This window comes from Culex quinquefasciatus, chromosome 2 (genome assembly GCF_015732765.1).
Source record: "Culex quinquefasciatus strain JHB chromosome 2, VPISU_Cqui_1.0_pri_paternal, whole genome shotgun sequence".
Classification (NCBI taxonomy): Eukaryota; Metazoa; Arthropoda; class Insecta; order Diptera; family Culicidae; genus Culex; species Culex quinquefasciatus.
The window spans coordinates 105,025,541-105,043,344 of NC_051862.1; the positions used below are offsets into that span (position 1 = coordinate 105,025,541).

The following is a 17,804-nucleotide window of genomic DNA, read 5'->3' on the forward strand; positions in this document are numbered from 1 at the left end:
TGGCAGCTCGAGTGCGGCCTCGAAACGTTCGCGAAGTTCTTCCGCCGGCCGAGTGCAGAAAAATGGTAAACAAACCATTACCAACCCCGCCGCCATCGGTGAAGCATTTAATCCGGACCTGTTACATCCGGGGTACAAGCCATCAGCTATCCCGCGTAGTCCCGTGAAAACTCGTGGGAGAACGGCCTTTGGCCTTGCCGGTTCCAGCCAGGTCAACCAGTCGGGATCATCCGGCAATAAATCAACGGGTGGAATAGCAACCCGTACGAGAGTCTCAGCGGGGGAGACGATGATGATGACGATGACACCAGCAGCGACGACGACGACAACGAATCTCAACGCAAGAAGGAGAAACAAAAAACACGTCCGAAAGAACGAAGACCACCGCCAATCCATTGTCTTGGCCATCTCGCAGACGATGTAGACGAGCTCCTCGAGGGCCTGCAATATTGTTTGAAATTAGGCAAGACCTCGATCCAAGTGTTCACACACGACAAGAAAAACTTTGTCGATGTGTTAGAGACCCTCAAGCAAAACGGGATAAAGCACTACACCTTTAGCCACGCTGAGGACACCCCCGTAAAAATCGTCCTCGGTGGGTATCAGGATCGGCCAATTTCGGACCTGGAGGAACATCTCCATGGTGTGAAAGTGCGACCGCGGGAGATTAAAATTCTCTCGCGAAAGACCACGGAGACAAGTACGCACACCCTGTACCTGCTGTACTTCGACCGCGGCACCGTGAAGATACAGGACCTGCGGCGGATTAAGGCGTTGGACGGGTTTTGGGTGAACTGGAGGTTCTACGCAAAACACGCGACGGACGCAGCGCAATGTCACCGTTGCCAAAAATACGGCCACGGCTCGCGGCACTGCAACCTCCAGCCGCGTTGCGTGAAGTGCGGTGAAACACACCTTACCGAAGTGTGTTCACTGCCACGGAAGGCAAACCTGGGGGAGAATGCGCAGCAACTCAAGGCACGCATCAAGTGTGCCAACTGTGGTGGAAATCACACCGGAAATTACCGTGGATGTGCCGCACGCATGACATACCTCGAAGAGCAGGCGAGGAAGAAGCAAACAGCAACTCCCCGCTCTCAGCGAAACACGAGTGCAACCGTTCCTGCAGCTGGACAGCGTACGGTTCCGGCGGATAATGCTACGTTCCCTCCTGGATGGGGGCGCTCTTTTGCCAGCGTGGTCGCTTCTGGTAGTGGCAACGCGGCGCAGCAAGAAGTCACCGGTGAAGATCTCTTCACTCTGCCTGAGTTCTTTGCTCTCGCGGGAGAGATGTTGACGCGGTTCCGGACCTGCCGTAATAAGGCGGAGCAATTTATGGCGCTCGGCGAACTTATGATTAAGTACATCTACAATAGATATTTTTTACTGTGATCTAATTTTAAGCTTTCCTTCTCACTCTATCCATTTCCTTAGCAAATATGTAAGTTTTTTTGAATTTTTCTAACATTTGATTATGCCTTATTTAACATTTCCAATTGCTCAGAAACGAACTATGATGCAAAACACAGCTGTAATGAACTCAAAAACTCTGTAATGTACGTAAAGCTAACTTATTGTAATTTGATTATTCACCAATAAAACTGAATTGAATTGAATTGAAGTGAACAAAGGTCTCGGTCATCGGTCTCAGCTTGCTCCACAGGATGCGGGAGAGTACTTTGTACGCTGCGTTGAGGATTGTGATGCCTCGATAGTTGGCACAATCGAGTCTTTGCCCTTTCTTGTAGATTGGGGTGATGAGCCCGTCTAACCACTCGTTCGGAAGCTGTTCTTCACACCAAATGCGTAGGATGATTTGGTGCAGAATCTCGGTCATCCGCGTACTCCCGTGCTTGAAAAGTTCGGCCGGAAGTCCGTCCTTTCCCGCGGATTTCCCGTTCATGAGCTCTTTAACAGCCTTAGCTACTTCCTCCAACGTAGGCGGGTCCACAACTTTTCCATCTTCCTCAACGTTTTCTGGTTTTCCTTCTTACACCGTTGACAGTTGCGTAAAACCTCCGCTTATCGTTCGCGTTGTACTGTGCTTGAGCTTCGGCAAGTACTCTCTCGTCGTACTCCCGTTCTTTTCGGCGGTGGATTCGTTTCTCTGCTCTTCGCAACTCACTATATCGCTCACAGTTTCGGCGCGTACTCTTAACGAGCATACGCTTCCTGGCCTCGTTCTTCTCGTCCGTCACTCGCTGGCACTCCGCATCGAACCACCCTTTGGGTTTGCGTCCTCTGGTCGTGCCGATCACTTCGGTAGCCGTTGTGTTGACGATGCTATGGAGGGCTCCCCATTGCTCGTCCAGGTTACCCGTAGGCGCGTCCTCGTTGATCCGCTCGTCGAGCTTCCGACTGTACTCTGCAGCAAAGTCGCTGCTCGCGAGGCGCTGGACGTTAAACCGCGCTATCCTCGCAGTCCGCGGGGTCGACACGTTCGACAGCCTAGTTCGGATCTTGCACGCAACCAGGAAGTGATCAGAGTCGATGTTCGGTCCTCTGTACGATCAGACGTTCATCACGTCCGAGAAGTGTCAACCATCCACCAAAACGTGATCGATTGGTGTGCACGATTCGCCATTCGGATGTCTCCAGGTGTGCTTCCGAATGTTCATGCGCGCAAAGAAGGTGCTACAGATAGCCATTCCTCTGGCTGCGGCGAAATTGACCAAACGTAGGCCGTTGTCATTCGTGCGAGGATGAAGGCTCTCCTTGCCGATGACAGGATGGAAGAAGGCTTCCCTTCCGACCTGCGCGTTTGCGTCTCTGATGACTATCTTCACGTCGTGTCTTGGGCACTCTCCATAGGTCTTGTCGAGACGCTCGTAGAAAGCGTCTTTATCGTCATCGGGCTTGTCGTTCGTCGGCGCGTAGATGTTGATCAGGCTGTAGTTGAAGAATTTGCCCTTTATTCTCAACACGCAGATCCGGTTATTCACCACCTTCCACTTGATGACTCGGTTCTTCTGATCCTCAATCACTACGAACCCGACTCCGTGCATCGCCTTTTCGCCGCCACTGTAGTAGATGTGGTACTTGAAAGAGGTGTTGGCGATGGGGTCCACCGCCGTGAATTCTCGCTCTCCATGACCGGGCCATCGAACTTCCTGGATGGCGGCCACATGCACGTTCAGTTTGTGCAGCTCCCGGGCAAGAAGGCCAGCACGTGCAGGATCTTGGAGAGTTCGAAAGTTCCAAGTACCGAGTTTCCAATCGTTGTCCTGGTCTGATGCCGATTAATCCGTCCTGAATTTCTTCTTTCGTTTTTCTGAGTTGGTGATTTGCTTCAGTATGCCGCCTAACCAGGGCTGCGAATACCTAGTCTCGGGGTGGGGCTGCCACCTTGCAGCTTCCGGGACCCAGCTGCGGTTTTCTCTCGACACAGTAACGGGGGCTTTTGTCTCGAAGCCTAACGGTACAGCTACACCCTCCGAAGAGGGTGGAGCCCCCCTTACCCTGTCAGCATACTACCAAAGTTTCCACCGGGGGTTGGTTACCCGATCTCTGCAATGGTTACTAGTATCCTGGCCAGCACCACGGGGAGGCCAGGGTATCGGAGTTACAGGACAAGAGGCTAAAGGACCACTTGGTGGGTCTATTTTATACCTACGGTACATGATGTACCTATGGTACGCGTTGTCCAGTCGTTCGATGACCAATGCACGTTACACCCAAAGTTAAAGAACGAGGGGATAGTCCTCACGAAAAGTAACGTGAGGAAAGTACTATTTCGCGTGAGTAAAGACCTCTCGCGTGTTCATTCGTTCATTGACGAGTTCATCCTATTGAGTGGCTTATATGGACAAATGACCGCCACTTAGTCACCGAACCATGGTGGCCCATACGGCAAAGGCACGGTCCAATAAGCCGAAGGTCTTGGGTTCGAGTCTCGGTACCGGTTCTTTTTTTTATAAGTGAACTTTTTTTGAAAATGAACCATGAGTAAAGTACTCACGGTAATTTCGGGATTTATCCTCTCCGTCCGCACACAGTACCATTTTACTACCGAATCATGCTCTTTATCCTCTCGTATGCCGATGCCCAGTTCTGGGTGTATGAACTCGTAAAAAGTTGAAAAAATCATTTTCTTTCGCTTTTAAAGAGGGAGCATTAAAATTCATAATATTGATGGAATTACTTAGATCCATGATTAAACTTCAGGGTAAGAACAACATCATTCGCAAATTTGCATCCAATCTGGATAGCTTCCATCATGATACAGTGTGTTCAAAACTCGTCTAAAACGTGTTTTTTTGCTCGAAAAACACGTTATGGACGAGTTTTGAGGACGCTGTATCTTCTTTCAGGGACAAGCTAGCACTCTCTTCGGGAAAGTTGTAGGGGAAGGTGGGGCAAGACGACCATATGGGGCAAGAGGAACAATCGCTCGTACGGCCATAATTTTTACAATTATGATTATTTCCAGTATGAGGAATTGTTGCTAACAATGCAATTAGCTGATTCTACTACCACATAACTGCCAAAACGACGTAAACGCCACGGAGCATAAGATTTAATGAAGTTTTTTTCAAACCCTTTGTTTTCTTCTAATATTTGGAAAGTACAAAATAAGGCTTAGGGTTCGTTTTAAGGCTCATTTGATCAAAATGCAATTTTTCCTAGATCAGTAGTGTTCCTACCAATGACTTGCACCTATTTTAAAGTATGATTTAACTTTTGGTTATTTTTGTTGAGAGTTTTTAAAAAATCTTTTTCAGGTGGGGCAAGTGTACCATATGCATTTTTAGTATGGAAAAAAATACGAATTGCTGCAACAACATATTTTATTGGAAAATATATACATAAACGTACTTAAAAACTGGTAAACAATTGTTAAAAAAATTGTCCATGCAAAATATAGTGATATTATGAAAATTTCCCTTTTTGCATCAAAATAATATTTTTTTTTTCGTAAAAGCGATCAAATTTTAACACTGGAACGCCCAACGCATGTCCAACTTACACGGACGCCCAAAAAAGTTGGAACGGTAACTTCAACTCGCTGGTTCTCGGGCATAACTCAACCAATCGGGACGATTCTTGTTTCCAGTAATTTGTAAGAATGTCTAGATGATCCTAGAACTTTGCAGAACTTAATTTGATCAAATCTGTAATTTCTGCGACCGAAAACATCGTTCCACCTTTTTTCAAAACGACTGCCTCCGCGGAATTTTTGGCGAATTTTTTTTTGTACGCGAAAAAAAAAGTTGGAACGATATTTTTAATCGCAAAAATTACAGATTTGATCAAATTAAGTTCTGCAAAGTTCTAGAATCATCTAGACATCCTAACAAATCACTGGAAAGAAGAATCATCTTGATTGGTTGAGTTATGCCCGAGATCCATTGAGTTGAAGTTACCGTTCCAACTTTTTTGGAGCCTTGGGCGTTGGAATGTTAAGTAACATACTATTATTTAATCTAAAAATGAAAGAAATGTTTCAAATACATCCTAATCTGATGTATCTAAGTGATAACAGTTCAATTGTTAGCAAATTAACATGTTTTTTGTTAGCAAATTAACATGTGATTTTTCATGCATTGCATGCATTTTTAAAATCATTTTTTTGCATTAAAAAACAGGATTTTTTTAAAACTTGTTCTATCAAAGTCTCAGTCAAGACCTGGAATAAGATGATTCTAATAAATCTGACAGATTTTTTAACGTTTTTAATGGGTTATAACGAGCATTTCCTTAGCTTGTAACACTTGCCCCACTTTCCCCTACCGTTGCCTACACAGCAAAAAATCCGATGGTAAAATCGCATGCAAAAGCGTGCTCATTACCTTTGTGAGCAAAAGCATGTAATATTGTGTTCACAAAAAGCATGTACAAACGAAAAAAAAAAGATTATGCCTACCCCAAAAATAACAACTTAGCTTCCGCCTCGTAAGCGGCAGATCGGGGTTTAAATCCCGGCTCGGACCAACACAACTGGTGATCGTTTCTCTTCTGGAATCGATTGCTTAGTAAAGGGAAGGTAGTGTACCGTCACAAACTGGACCTTATCACGACACCTTAGGGAGGCGACCTATGGAATGTTAACATTAACCTTAACATGTTAACATTAAGTTGAGAATGAAACTGCCACTGAATCCGCTTTGTAAATGCCGGCCCCGATACTCTTCAAGGGTGTTCCCCTCAGGAACTGGGAAAGATTTACTTTTACTTACAAAAATAACAACAATCTGGTGAAAGTCATATCCAGATTACCAAGTCCGCGCCCCAACCATCTCGGCTATCTCACCGTCTCATAAAAGTTGTGTTCAACGCCGATGTAGCAGTAGGTTCCCCGTACGTCGTATACACTCAAAAATAAAATTACCGATTGAAAGGGTTAAAAGTATCCTTTTAAACGGTATTTGAGCTTTACCCTTTGCAAAAGGGTACACATTATCCTTTTAGAAGGGTGAAAACTATCCTTTGACTTGACCTCGCTGGCTTTACCCTTTCAAAAGGGTAGTTTCTCTGTAGCGAACGATTCCGGCGCCGCCCTGTATTCAAAGATGAGAACTTCTAATGTCATGTTTATTTTCGGCGTGTTTGGTTCGGTTGAAGGCATCGGTTCCTCTTCCGTCGATTTTAGGTCTTCGTGACAAGATTCCGGCTGTTCCGGACCACTTCTTGTCACAAACAAAGATCCGTCGGTTAGAGGCCGAATCACCGACGAGGATTGAGTGGACGGTAAGGCCAAGCGGAAGCGGTTGGCGAAGCAATGCTGGAAGGAGCAGAACTAACCAACAAATTGCTTTCAGCAGACGGGTTTGTTGCAGTACGACTTGAAAAAAAAAACACTTTTAATAAGTTAAAATATTTTCAGGCCCCGTAGCCAAGGTCGAGGAAGATGACTTAGTGATCGACGTCAATCAGTCCTTTCCGAAGGCAGATTTAGTTCCGGTTGACGAAGCTGGAGTGCACCACTCCCACCACGGTCGACAAGAAGAACACCCAGCAGATGAATGAGCTCGTATCGATCTACTTCCACAATCATCGCCGGGAACAGGACAGGATCGCGATCGCGGTGAAGCGTAACGGGTTGCTCACGGTGAAAACGGATCTGTGCGAAATTCCCGTCAAAATGGACGTCCATCCCGGGGCGAGGCGATTAAATCGCGATCGAGTGCGTTGGTGATTCATGTTGGTGTTTGATGATTATTATTTATATTGAACTGTATTGATTAATTTATCTCAATAAAAAAAAAACGTTTTTTTTTTCAGAACAAAATGACTTGTAAAATAAAATTATGAAAAATTACACTAGATGGCACCACTATTTCAACGAATAAAAATTGACTCATAGATGTCGCTAGTGAGCGCACCGCTATGTTGCAAGTATCATTTTAAAGGGTACTGGGCCAGTACCTTTTTGAAGGGTTTTGCCCTCGTACCCTTTCAAAAGGGTGACGACGGGTAAAGTTGAAAAAAGGATAGAAAGTACCCTTTTAAGGGTTATCCTGGTTTTGAGTGTACTGAATTTGGTCCTAAAATGAAGCTTAGATTGCTGATATTATTGATTACAGCGATAAAGCTTATTTTTCTGAGTACAATGACCCTTTGTACGACCACAAAGAGTTTAAAATGGATTTTTAAATCAATTTTGAAAAATTAACCTCGCGGTCCTTCTTGACAGAAAAGCTCCTACTTGACAGCTCGTTCCAAGGGGACCATAGTTGATCCATCCAAAAAATGTTATCTTGTCAAATAAAAATGTTGCATTTAAATTAAAAAAAAAGTGATCAGAAATGGTTTTTAATCGTGTCTTTTACCGTTGTACATAAAAATTGATATAGGGCTTTAGTACCCAATTAACTGTATACGATGTATGGGGAACTTACAGGTACATCGGTGTTGATCCAGCTAGATTCACAGCGGCGTGATAGCCGAGATGGTTGGGGCGCGGACTTGGTAATCTGGATATGACTTTCAAAAGATTGTTGTTATTTTTGGGGTAGGCAAAATCTTTATTTTTTTCGTTTGTACATGCTTTTTGTGTACACGTTTTCTCATACAATATTACATGCTTTTGCTCACAAAGGTGATGTGCATGCGATTTTACACAGATTTTTTTACTGTGTATTTCAATGGTAGAAGTATTTTGTCTAGCTCTCTCATTAGAGGGAGATATCAAAAACGTTTGATTTAAAGTTGCAGGTACAACCTGACTTTGAGAATATTTCGGCTGATGCTTAACACGAGAATCCTAAACCTTTTTTCTGATGGGGCAATCCCAGAAATTTGATTTGTGATTTCCACCACAATTTGCACATTTAAATTGGGTGACTTCTTTCACGGGACAATTGCACACAAAGAAAAAATACTCTAAATTTAAAAAGATCGTTCGTTGGATTAAAAGTTCGCGTTGGTGAATATTCGTAGAAAGTTCAAACTTTTTAATTTAAAAGTTAAAAAGTTGTTGATACTACCATGCATTTCTGGAACAAAATCGTTGTATAGGTAAAAGTTTTTTACTTTTAATATAAGAAAAAACTTTTTATGGCAAGAATAAATAACATTTAACATTACATTGTTGATTTTCGAAAAATGTGATGGATTTTATTTCAATATTTTTTTTTTGTATTTAACGCATCTGTTGGCCAACTTCCACGTCCAAGCTGTACCGATTCTTACGGTATGCCACCGGTCACGTTCGAAGGCCCCAGGCTGAGCAGGTTACGGATGGATGTTTCGTTGGGCAGCAACATCGTGGCCTTCATTTTAGAGCGCGACAGCGATGTAGAGAACAGGGTGGTCTCGTTGCCGGCCATCCTCAGGAAAGGCTTGGAGGAGTTGGCCATTGGTTATTGATTCGGGAAGGGAAGTCGACGTTTCCCGGCTGGGAAGTGAAGCGCCTGAAAGGATAGTTCACGATCACTTCGTCCTCCTTCGAAAATGATACAGCCGTCAAGGTTCATCCGGCCGAAGCTGCGCCGTCGCGAGATGAGTGTTTGCGGGCGGGAGTTGCTGAAATAGTTTGAAAGTAAATGAAATTGGCTAGACACTGAACACAATCTCAATACTCACCGGTGACTTCTTCGGTATTCCGGGTAGATGTTCTTGATCAGGTTCGTCGGGTCTCGCTCCAGGACATCCTACGCTGTCCCGTCATCACTTTCGGCACATAATGCTACTGATGGTCGTAAACCGCCGGCACCGAGTGCAACATCCACGCTGACCACCTCCGATTATGCCGCTTCTCGTAGTTTCCCTAGTCCGTCGGATCCTTCTCCTCACTCAATACAACCGGTGCAAAACCACATCCCGACCTCCGATTTTCGGCAACAGCATAAACGGCGTCCTACAAAAACAAACAAAATCAATCACAAACGCCACCAAACACCCAAGCTTCCTTCTTACCCATTTCGGTCGTGAAAGCTGCAGGTCCTGCAGGAAGCTGGACTTGTCCTTTTGAAAACCAACTTTCCCCTAATCCCCCAACCTTGTTCCGCACCCGCACCATCCTCCTTCGAAGGATTCCGCGTCCAAGTCGTGGTCCAAGTCCTAGCTGCGGCCGCGTTCGGTTTTGATTGTCGTCGTGAACCACCACTCACTAACCATGCACCGAAATCACCTAAACGTTTGTTTACATTTTGGACTTAGGCGGTTTCACGAGAACGACAAAATGAAAGAAATTATACAGTCGAATTAAAAGTTTAAACTTTTAAATCAATGCAATAGCAATGAGATTTTAAAAAACTGTAGCAGTAAAATTTTTCATTTTTAAAACAAGAAAAAAACTTTCCCTCTAGCAAATTTTAGCAACTTTTAAATTCAAAAGTAAGTTACTTTTGTCATTACAGTAATATTTTTTTGTGTGTGTCCTTGTCGTGAGAAGAATCCCCGCAAACCATGCATTTTGGAACCATGGCGCAATGATCAGTACCGTGACCGAATGCCTGGCAACGCCGGCACTGGGTCAAATTCTGGCCATTACCGCCATGTTTCTTAAAATGCTTCCACTTTACCCGTACATGGAACAAAAACTGAACTTTGTCCAAAAGTTTCAAATTGTTGATTTCATTTCTGTTGAAATGAATCAGATAAAATTGTGAAGTCAAACCAAAGCGAGAAATATTCCCGTTTGATTTTTTCTTCATTGGTATTACTTGGGATGGGGCAAAGCCAAGCAACACCTTAAGTTCGTTTATGATCTCATCCACCGACAAGTCTTTGGAGAGACTTTTCAGGACCGCCTTGAATGGACGGGCATTCTTGGTCTCATACGTGTAGAAATTGTGTTTGTGGTTTTTCAAATAACCAACAAAAGTTTGGTGATCTTGTAAAGATTCCGTCAACAAGCGGCATTCTCCTCTTCGACCAAGCTGGAACGAAACCTTCAAATTGCAAGTTTCCTTACAATTCTTCAGTTGCGTTCGAAAGCTGGCCAAATCGGAGACGGAAGTCACTACAATTGGCGGAGCCTTTACTCGTTTCTCGACGGCAGAAGGCTCAGTACGAGGAGAAGGATCCTTGTCAATAGTTTCGGATAAAACACCGAAACTGTTTGCCAATCGGATTGGAGGATTGACTTCACTTTCAGAATCAGAATCATACCTCGGATGAGGCTGTTTTCTTTTTCTGTTTCCGTTAGCCGATTTAGCGTTCAAACGCTTCACCGACGTAACGACCAAATCTTCAGAAGATTTGCGTTTATCTTTGTTTTGACGCATTTTGCAAGCAAAGTTCTCTTCAAAAGATGGCTTTCTAATCTAATCTCTAATCTAATCTAACACAAACGCAGCCAGTCCGATGAAAGCATGCTGGAAAGTCTTGTGATTAGATAACGCCCCAAGCACTTTTCTTGTCAATATTAATAATTGCAGTACATCCGAGAACACCCGAAAATGTATTACAAAAATTAAAGCGGCCAGCCTTACTGCGTTGTGTTTACCGCAGAGAGGATTCTGAGAACGGATCACATTTCACAGAATCTACAGGGGAGGAAGAATGCGTGGACATACCGTACCAAACGCTCCAATTTCATGTTTCATGTGTTTTATATAGTAGTTATTTATGTTCAGATAAATAAAATATATAGATAATATATCTATTGCAGTTTTACAAATTACCTTGATTTATCCTGAAAAAGAATATTAATTAAAAGAAAAAGTAGAAGGGAAACGAAGGAAGAGAAATTAAAAACTTGATCGAAAGAGTTAAATTAAAAGACCAGTTAAATATTTTTTGAAATCAGCTACACCTAATCTTAAAATAAATCGCATTTAGTAAAACAAGTTATTTTGTTCTGAACTTTAATTGATTTTGAAAGAAATATTTACGAAGTAATCGCAATGCAAAGCAAAAAAAGTCGAGGAAATAGGGATGAAAATATAAAGTACTGTAACGAAAAATAAAACATTAAACCGGCAGCACTGTCGACTCCCGCGTCACCCACAGGCACTCTCCAGGCAATCATCATCGCCGCTCGCAATGATTCCAATGATGACACAGCCGCTCTTGGAAGCGGGAGCGTGTCTGCCAACACCACCCAGTAAGAAATACGAGGCCGATCGGGTCTGATCGTAAGAACGACGATCAGACCTACAGGGGCCGATGCGGGTCTTATTTTGAGACACGCATCAGACCCGAATCAAAGATACCTAATTTAAAAAGATAGACAACTCCCAAAATCTGGGAACAACGCTCAATCATCAAAACCGCAGAGCCATCTGGTGGGCTGACATCTAATTTGTCGAGCTTTTGAATGCCCGTACACGCACACAGTGAAACAAAATATGCGCGCACGCACACAGTCAAACACGGTAGTGATGTTGTTTTTCGTTCATCTCTTTCGCACTGTTTTGACCAAATTTTGACAGAGCGAGGAAAACATTCAGCGAAATGGCGAGCAAGTTTTGGAATTTCATGATTATTAATTAAGTTTAGATAAAATTGAACACCGGGCGGGTTTGGGCACAGTGGAAAAATCAATTCAATCAAAGATACTTAATGCAAAGCAGTTTTCATGGCAAACCAATCCATAACAAACCTGGATCCAGCCAAAGACGAAGGAAAATGCTCTGCTGGTAAATTCTTCCAGATAGAGAACTGTCACAGGCTCCCAGGGACAAAAGCAGCAAACAGTTAGTGCCTTTTTCTGGTCTTCGAAGGAAACGCTACACGAGGACGTGGTAGAGTTAGAGAACAAAGGGGTCCTCAAGACGAGTTAATTGATAGGTTTACAAGCAGAACTATTTTCAGGTGATCCGCTAAGACCGGATTGGCCAACAATCGGACGTAGGTCAGACGGGTGTTACGGCAATATTTGTATTTTTAACGATATTTAAATCAATATTTTGGACTGTCTCAAAGCATCAAAGCAAATATAATCACGAGGGTTTTCTTACAAAATAAGTTATCACTTAAAATTATATTCTCACGTCACAAATTGATTCATTTACTACAGTCAAAACAGTGCAGATCAATACGTAAAAACAACAAAAATGTACGCTAACTGATTGATTTGCTTCAAATAAAAATTCAAAACAAAAAGCGCTACGCACAGCAAAATACATCCATCTCGTGCGGTGGCGCGAAAAGCAGTGACAGTGAGAGCAGCAGCAAGCTTTTTCGTTTCTTGTGTTTCTTCTCTTCGCTGTGCTGAAACTTTATTTTTTTCTCTCGCTCTCCCACCATCGCTTTAAAGCTTATTGTTTGAATATTTTCCCGTTCGCATCGGAGTGGCGCTAGTGTTTTGATGCCTGAAATTTGATGGAGTTGACGGCATGTGCCCGAATCAAGGTATTTTGCACCCGAAACGTCAACCTGTCAAGGTTGTTCGAACATCGCAAGAGGCCTACGTGTGGGGGCGATGTAAGAACGACGTAAGGGTGGAACATCGAACGCGCATCAACCCCTTTTTTGTGCTCTTCTTCTTCTTTTTCTGTCATCTGTCATTGGGTTTGTTTTTATTAAAACAGTTATTTTCAGGATTAAATTCATTTATTTTGCTGCAATTAGTTTAGCACCGACATTGGAACGAGTTTCCGGCAGAAACGGTGTTCAAAGGAATGATCCACTTGCAGTCCGTCTTTCCTGTTCATCCTGTTCCGTGGTGCGTCGTACAAAAGGCATCTGTAGGGACGTGGCCTTCCGGCGTGACATTTCCGGAATGCGCTTGAGGGGAGGGCGAGTTCCTGGAAAGTTCCATTTGCTCAGGACCTGGACACTCGTTGCTCCTAAGGCACTTATGGGCTGTCTTCGGGCTTGTTCCAGGCGTCGTCGTTCCAACATCGCTGGCATTGTCAGGGACGTCCCGCGTACCAGTTCCGGACGATATCGGCCTGTTCATGATCTTCCGAGGAACCATGTCACCGCCGTCACATAACTTGAGACGTTCCTTGGCCTCGGCGTCCATTTTCTACGACCTCTAATGCGATGTGGCCATTCTGTTGCAAGGGCGGCAGCTGTTGACGGACGGCCGATTCATTCTCTTGGCGTTCGCGTTGCTCCTGCTCCACTCGGTCCTGCTCGGGTTCCACTTCGCGACTCCAAACCATCCCCCTGTCCTCTTCATGCTGGTGAAGTTGTTGCTGTTGTTGGCCCCGACATATCCTTCGGCGGACTCGGTTCCGACTCGTCGTCTGAAAACTAGCTTCTGGTTGACTACGCTGAACGACTATCTCTGGCTCCATGAAGGGAGCCGCCGCCGATCATCGTCGTGATCCCAGTGCTGGTCTCGCTGCTGCTGGTTGGCCAACCTTGGAGGTTTTATTGACCGTCCGGCGAGCCTGTTCCGTGCAGCGTTGGGGAACTTTCAGGTTGGCGACCGGCCAACCATTTCGTTCAGTGCCGTTCCAAGGGCACTTCCAGGTTGGCGACCATCCATCGAGCCTGTTCCGTGCTGCCTCTTTCCGAGGGAACCTCAAAGTCCATTGCCGTTACACATGGCAACTCCGGATTGCATGAACCTGTTAGAAAAGTAAAAATAATAATGAACGGCCGATTCACTTTCTTGCCGTCACTCAGTCCTGCTCGGGTTCCACATCGCGACTGCAAGCTAAGCGCTCGTCCTCTTCCTGGTGGTGAAGTTGGTCCTTGGACGCGAAGTAGCCATTCCGTTGCGAGAGCGGCATCGGTTGATGAACGGCCGATTCACTTTCTTGCCGTCACTCGGTCCTGCTCGGGTTCCACATCGCGACTGCAAGCCATGCGCTCGTCCTCTTCCTGGTGGTGAAAACGTTGCTGCAGCTCCTCGTCCTGGATTATAGACTGCTGAACGACAATCTCCGGCTCCATGAACGGAGCCGCCACTGACGAAGAGTCCCGCCGGTTACCGTCGTGATTCCGGTGCTGGTATCGCTGCTGCTAGTTGGCTAACCTTAGAGGTTGCGTTTGTCCGCGAGGGCTGTGATCGCATACTCGGTACGAGTCGAGATAACCATCACCCGATTGCGTTGGCGAAAACTTTGATCCATGAGATGATGATTCGTACCGCCGGCGCTGCCGCTCGAGAAGAAGCTCGATAGCATACTATTGTATCCGCCTCCGCCACTGTTGTTTCGTATTCCACGATTGTCTCGGTTCATCGTTCTCGCGTTGGCTGAAGGGATCGGGAATTTTCACCTGCGCCTCCGGATACCCCGATACATAAACGGATCATCGGCATCAGCGCTCGGAATTGCGGCGGTAACGGGACTTGCTGCTGTTGGTGGCCTTGGCCCGCTTGGTTGCTGTTTGGTCCGTTCGTACAGGCGGTTTTAACAACGCGTTTCGGTTGAAAACCAGCGATTTGAACAGCTTCCGAACCACCCGAAACTATTTAGCTGGAAGAGGGAAATATTAGCTTGGGTTGAAATATTCGAATATCAATGTTCTACCTGTCATTCAGTGGCACTGATTCCATTGCCACCGACTGCACCTACGCCACCTCCGAGGTGGTCTATCTGCGCGCTCCCAGAAGTCCCACGTTAATCGCAAGTCTCGGCACCACCGTGGTGCCAACCAGTCAGCAGGAACTGTTCCAGTAGTTACTGGTTCCTCCATTGCTTTCGGTGTGGCCGGATACTGCTGTCGGTCTTTCCTGGGGAAATGTCTGTAACGGAGATATTCTGCGAAGCACGACGCCGCGGCGTTCATAAAACCTCGCTTGGACCACCCAGCAGCTTTGACGGACCCCGCCCACGTTGCACTTTATGATGGACTACTTTGCAGGGTACTTTGTATAAAAGTAATTCGCGCTCACACTCTGGAAAAGGATAATTAGAAATTTGAACTCAATTCAATCTGAAGCCAAACAGTTAACTCACCAGAAAACGGGAGGCCGGGGTTGGAATATTTTTTCTTTGCTGTTGCAGAATGGCCGGAATCGTCATTCCGTCGCCCTGTTAAGTCATCATTCGACCAGCTTCGTGGTGACTTTCGTTTCTGTCCCTGCACTTTCGTTCCAAATGCTTGAACTGAGCGCAAAGTGCAGCACCTCACCCATTGTGCCCGTCTTCACGTTTGATCTTGAGTAGCGTCTTTCCGAGGGCACTTTCTGTGCTATGGCCATCCCACGTGGTAATTTCGGAGATTCGCACAGTTCCGTTAGTATTTTATGAGGGAACATGTAGATCCATAAACGCCCCGCGTGCCGGTTTCGGACGGCATCAGCCTATTTAATGAGAAAATAAAGTATTACAAAAAAAAAAGTTTTGCTCCAAAAACAAACTCACCAGTTCGTGACCACGATACCCTGAACTGGTCCTCGTTCCGGTTGACCACCAGCAATTTGAACAGCACCAGGTGTTGGAATTCCTGCAGCAGATTCATCTTCGTGGACGGATTCAAGTTCATTAAGCTCGTTGCACCCACGGGGTTAGGCACTCTTTTGATCCGTAGCGAATACAGAGCGAATCACGTTTATATGGTAAATACACGGTAAATATATGTAAATATGGATGTACAGGATGCGCTGAAGTCACTGTATGATTTAAATCAGTGTTCTGGCGAGACGTCACTTTTATAAAAGTGACGTTTTGCCAGTAAAAAAATCGAGCGCCTTTTTGACAGCTGCTTTCACGTGGCTTAAGCAAGAAGCGCTTTCCTTGGACTTTTTCACCGCAAGTTTTCCCGCAAGAACCCGTGACTATCCAACTGCCAAGGAACCAACGGAACAGCTAGACGACCAAATTTAACAAGAACCGTCCTTTTGGACAGCTTTCGGACCATCCAACGGCCGGTGCGGTAGGAAACATCCGGATCGCCGAAGCGGTGGCCATACTGGATCGCCGACTTCCGGATCACCGAAGCGCTGGCCATACCGGATCGCCGAAGCGGCGGCCAAAGCTGCCGGACGACCAAACTCAAACAGAACCAGGACAACAGGACAGATTCCGGACCATCTAACGGCCAGGGCGGTGGTAAACTTCCGGATCGCCGAAGCGGTTGCAATACCGGATCGCCGAAGCGGTTGCCATACCGGATCGCCGAAGCGGTGGCCATACCGGATCGCCGACTTCCGGATCACCGAAGCGCTGGCCATACCGGATCGCCGAAGCAGCGGCCAAAGCTGCCGGACGACCAAACTCAAACAGATCACCGAAGCGCTGGCCATACCGGATCGCCGAAGCGGCGGCCAAAGCTGCCGGACGACCAAACTCAAACAGAACCAGGACAACCAGACAGATTTCGGACCATCTAACGGCCAGGGCGGTGGTAAACTTCCGGATCGCCGAAGCGGTTGCCATACCGGATCGCCGAAGCGGTGGCCATACCGGATCGCCGACTTCCGGATCACCGAAGCGCTGGCCATACCGGATCGCCGAAGCGGCGGCCAAAGCTGCCGGACGACCAAACTCAAACAGAACCAGGACAACCAGACAGATTTCGGACCATCTAACGGCCAGGGCGGTGGTAAACTTCCGGATCGCCTAAGCGGTGGCCATACCGGATCGCCGAAGCGGTGCCATATCGGATCGTCGGAACGGATGGATGGATGGATGGATGCTCTCACGCGGTCGTTCGCGACCCAACTCGGCTAGACTAACCAGATATCGTAAACAAAAACCTTACAATCAACCGATTAACTTTATACTCGTTCCACATCACTCGAAATATTTCATAGAATCAATATGATTGAATAAACGCAAAAAAAAACAAACATTTCATAAATTGTTATTTATTTTCCATTTTATAAGTAAATCTGGGGCAAATCGGGACACATAGGGCGAATTGGGATTGCTATTTTAGTCATTTTGATAATATGTTTTAAAATGATTGATTGTTTTTCGTTAGAACAGACACATAATCACTTGCAAAGTGGGGGTTGTAATATAGAAGGCTTTAAATAACAACGTCGTTTATGGACACTCCCTAAATCTAAAACAAATCAAATATGGTGGGACAGCTTGCATATCTTGCCTCAGATGGTGCGTGCTAGTTCACATAAAATCAAAACAACTTATACTACCTAGTTCGATATTTAATTTTGAAACTCTTTAATGATCTAAAAAGTGTTTTCCCTGTTGAGAATGAAGTCTCAATATTCCCCAGACGACGGTTTCTATTCAGTCATGAGCGTAGACTTGGACCCGCCTAGTGAGTAACACTGGGTACACCAACTTGCCATCGGGCATCGCTATCACAAAGGTTTAGGTACAAGTAATGGCGTTCTGCTTCTCATTGGTTTTCTATTCGGTCGTAACACGGTTGTCCGCTCCGGATGTGAGTAATTCTGATGAAGCCATACCCGATTGTGTTGCCGATGAAGAACATGCGTCATCGGCCGGTAACTGCAACGAGCGCAAGGAGAAAAAAATCAAACATTCGCGCGAGGACCATCGCCGGCACTCAGAAACATCCAGCGGTCTTCGGGACAATCA

The 17,804-nt window shown here is 45.6% G+C and overlaps 1 protein-coding gene across 1 annotated transcript; it reads right to left on the reverse strand.

Annotated features, from left to right (window-relative positions):
• Positions 1-1,585: 1,585 nt before the first annotated feature.
• On the reverse strand, positions 1,586-3,620 carry LOC119766163 (craniofacial development protein 2-like). Its single transcript, XM_038250573.1, has 4 exons — positions 3,614-3,620; positions 2,575-3,178; positions 1,995-2,502; positions 1,586-1,879 (listed from the first exon to the last, which is right to left on the reverse strand). Exons 1-4 carry the CDS (start codon positions 3,618-3,620, stop codon positions 1,586-1,588), a joined length of 1,413 nt encoding a protein of 470 aa, XP_038106501.1.
• Between the last annotated feature and the right edge of the window lie 14,184 nt (positions 3,621-17,804).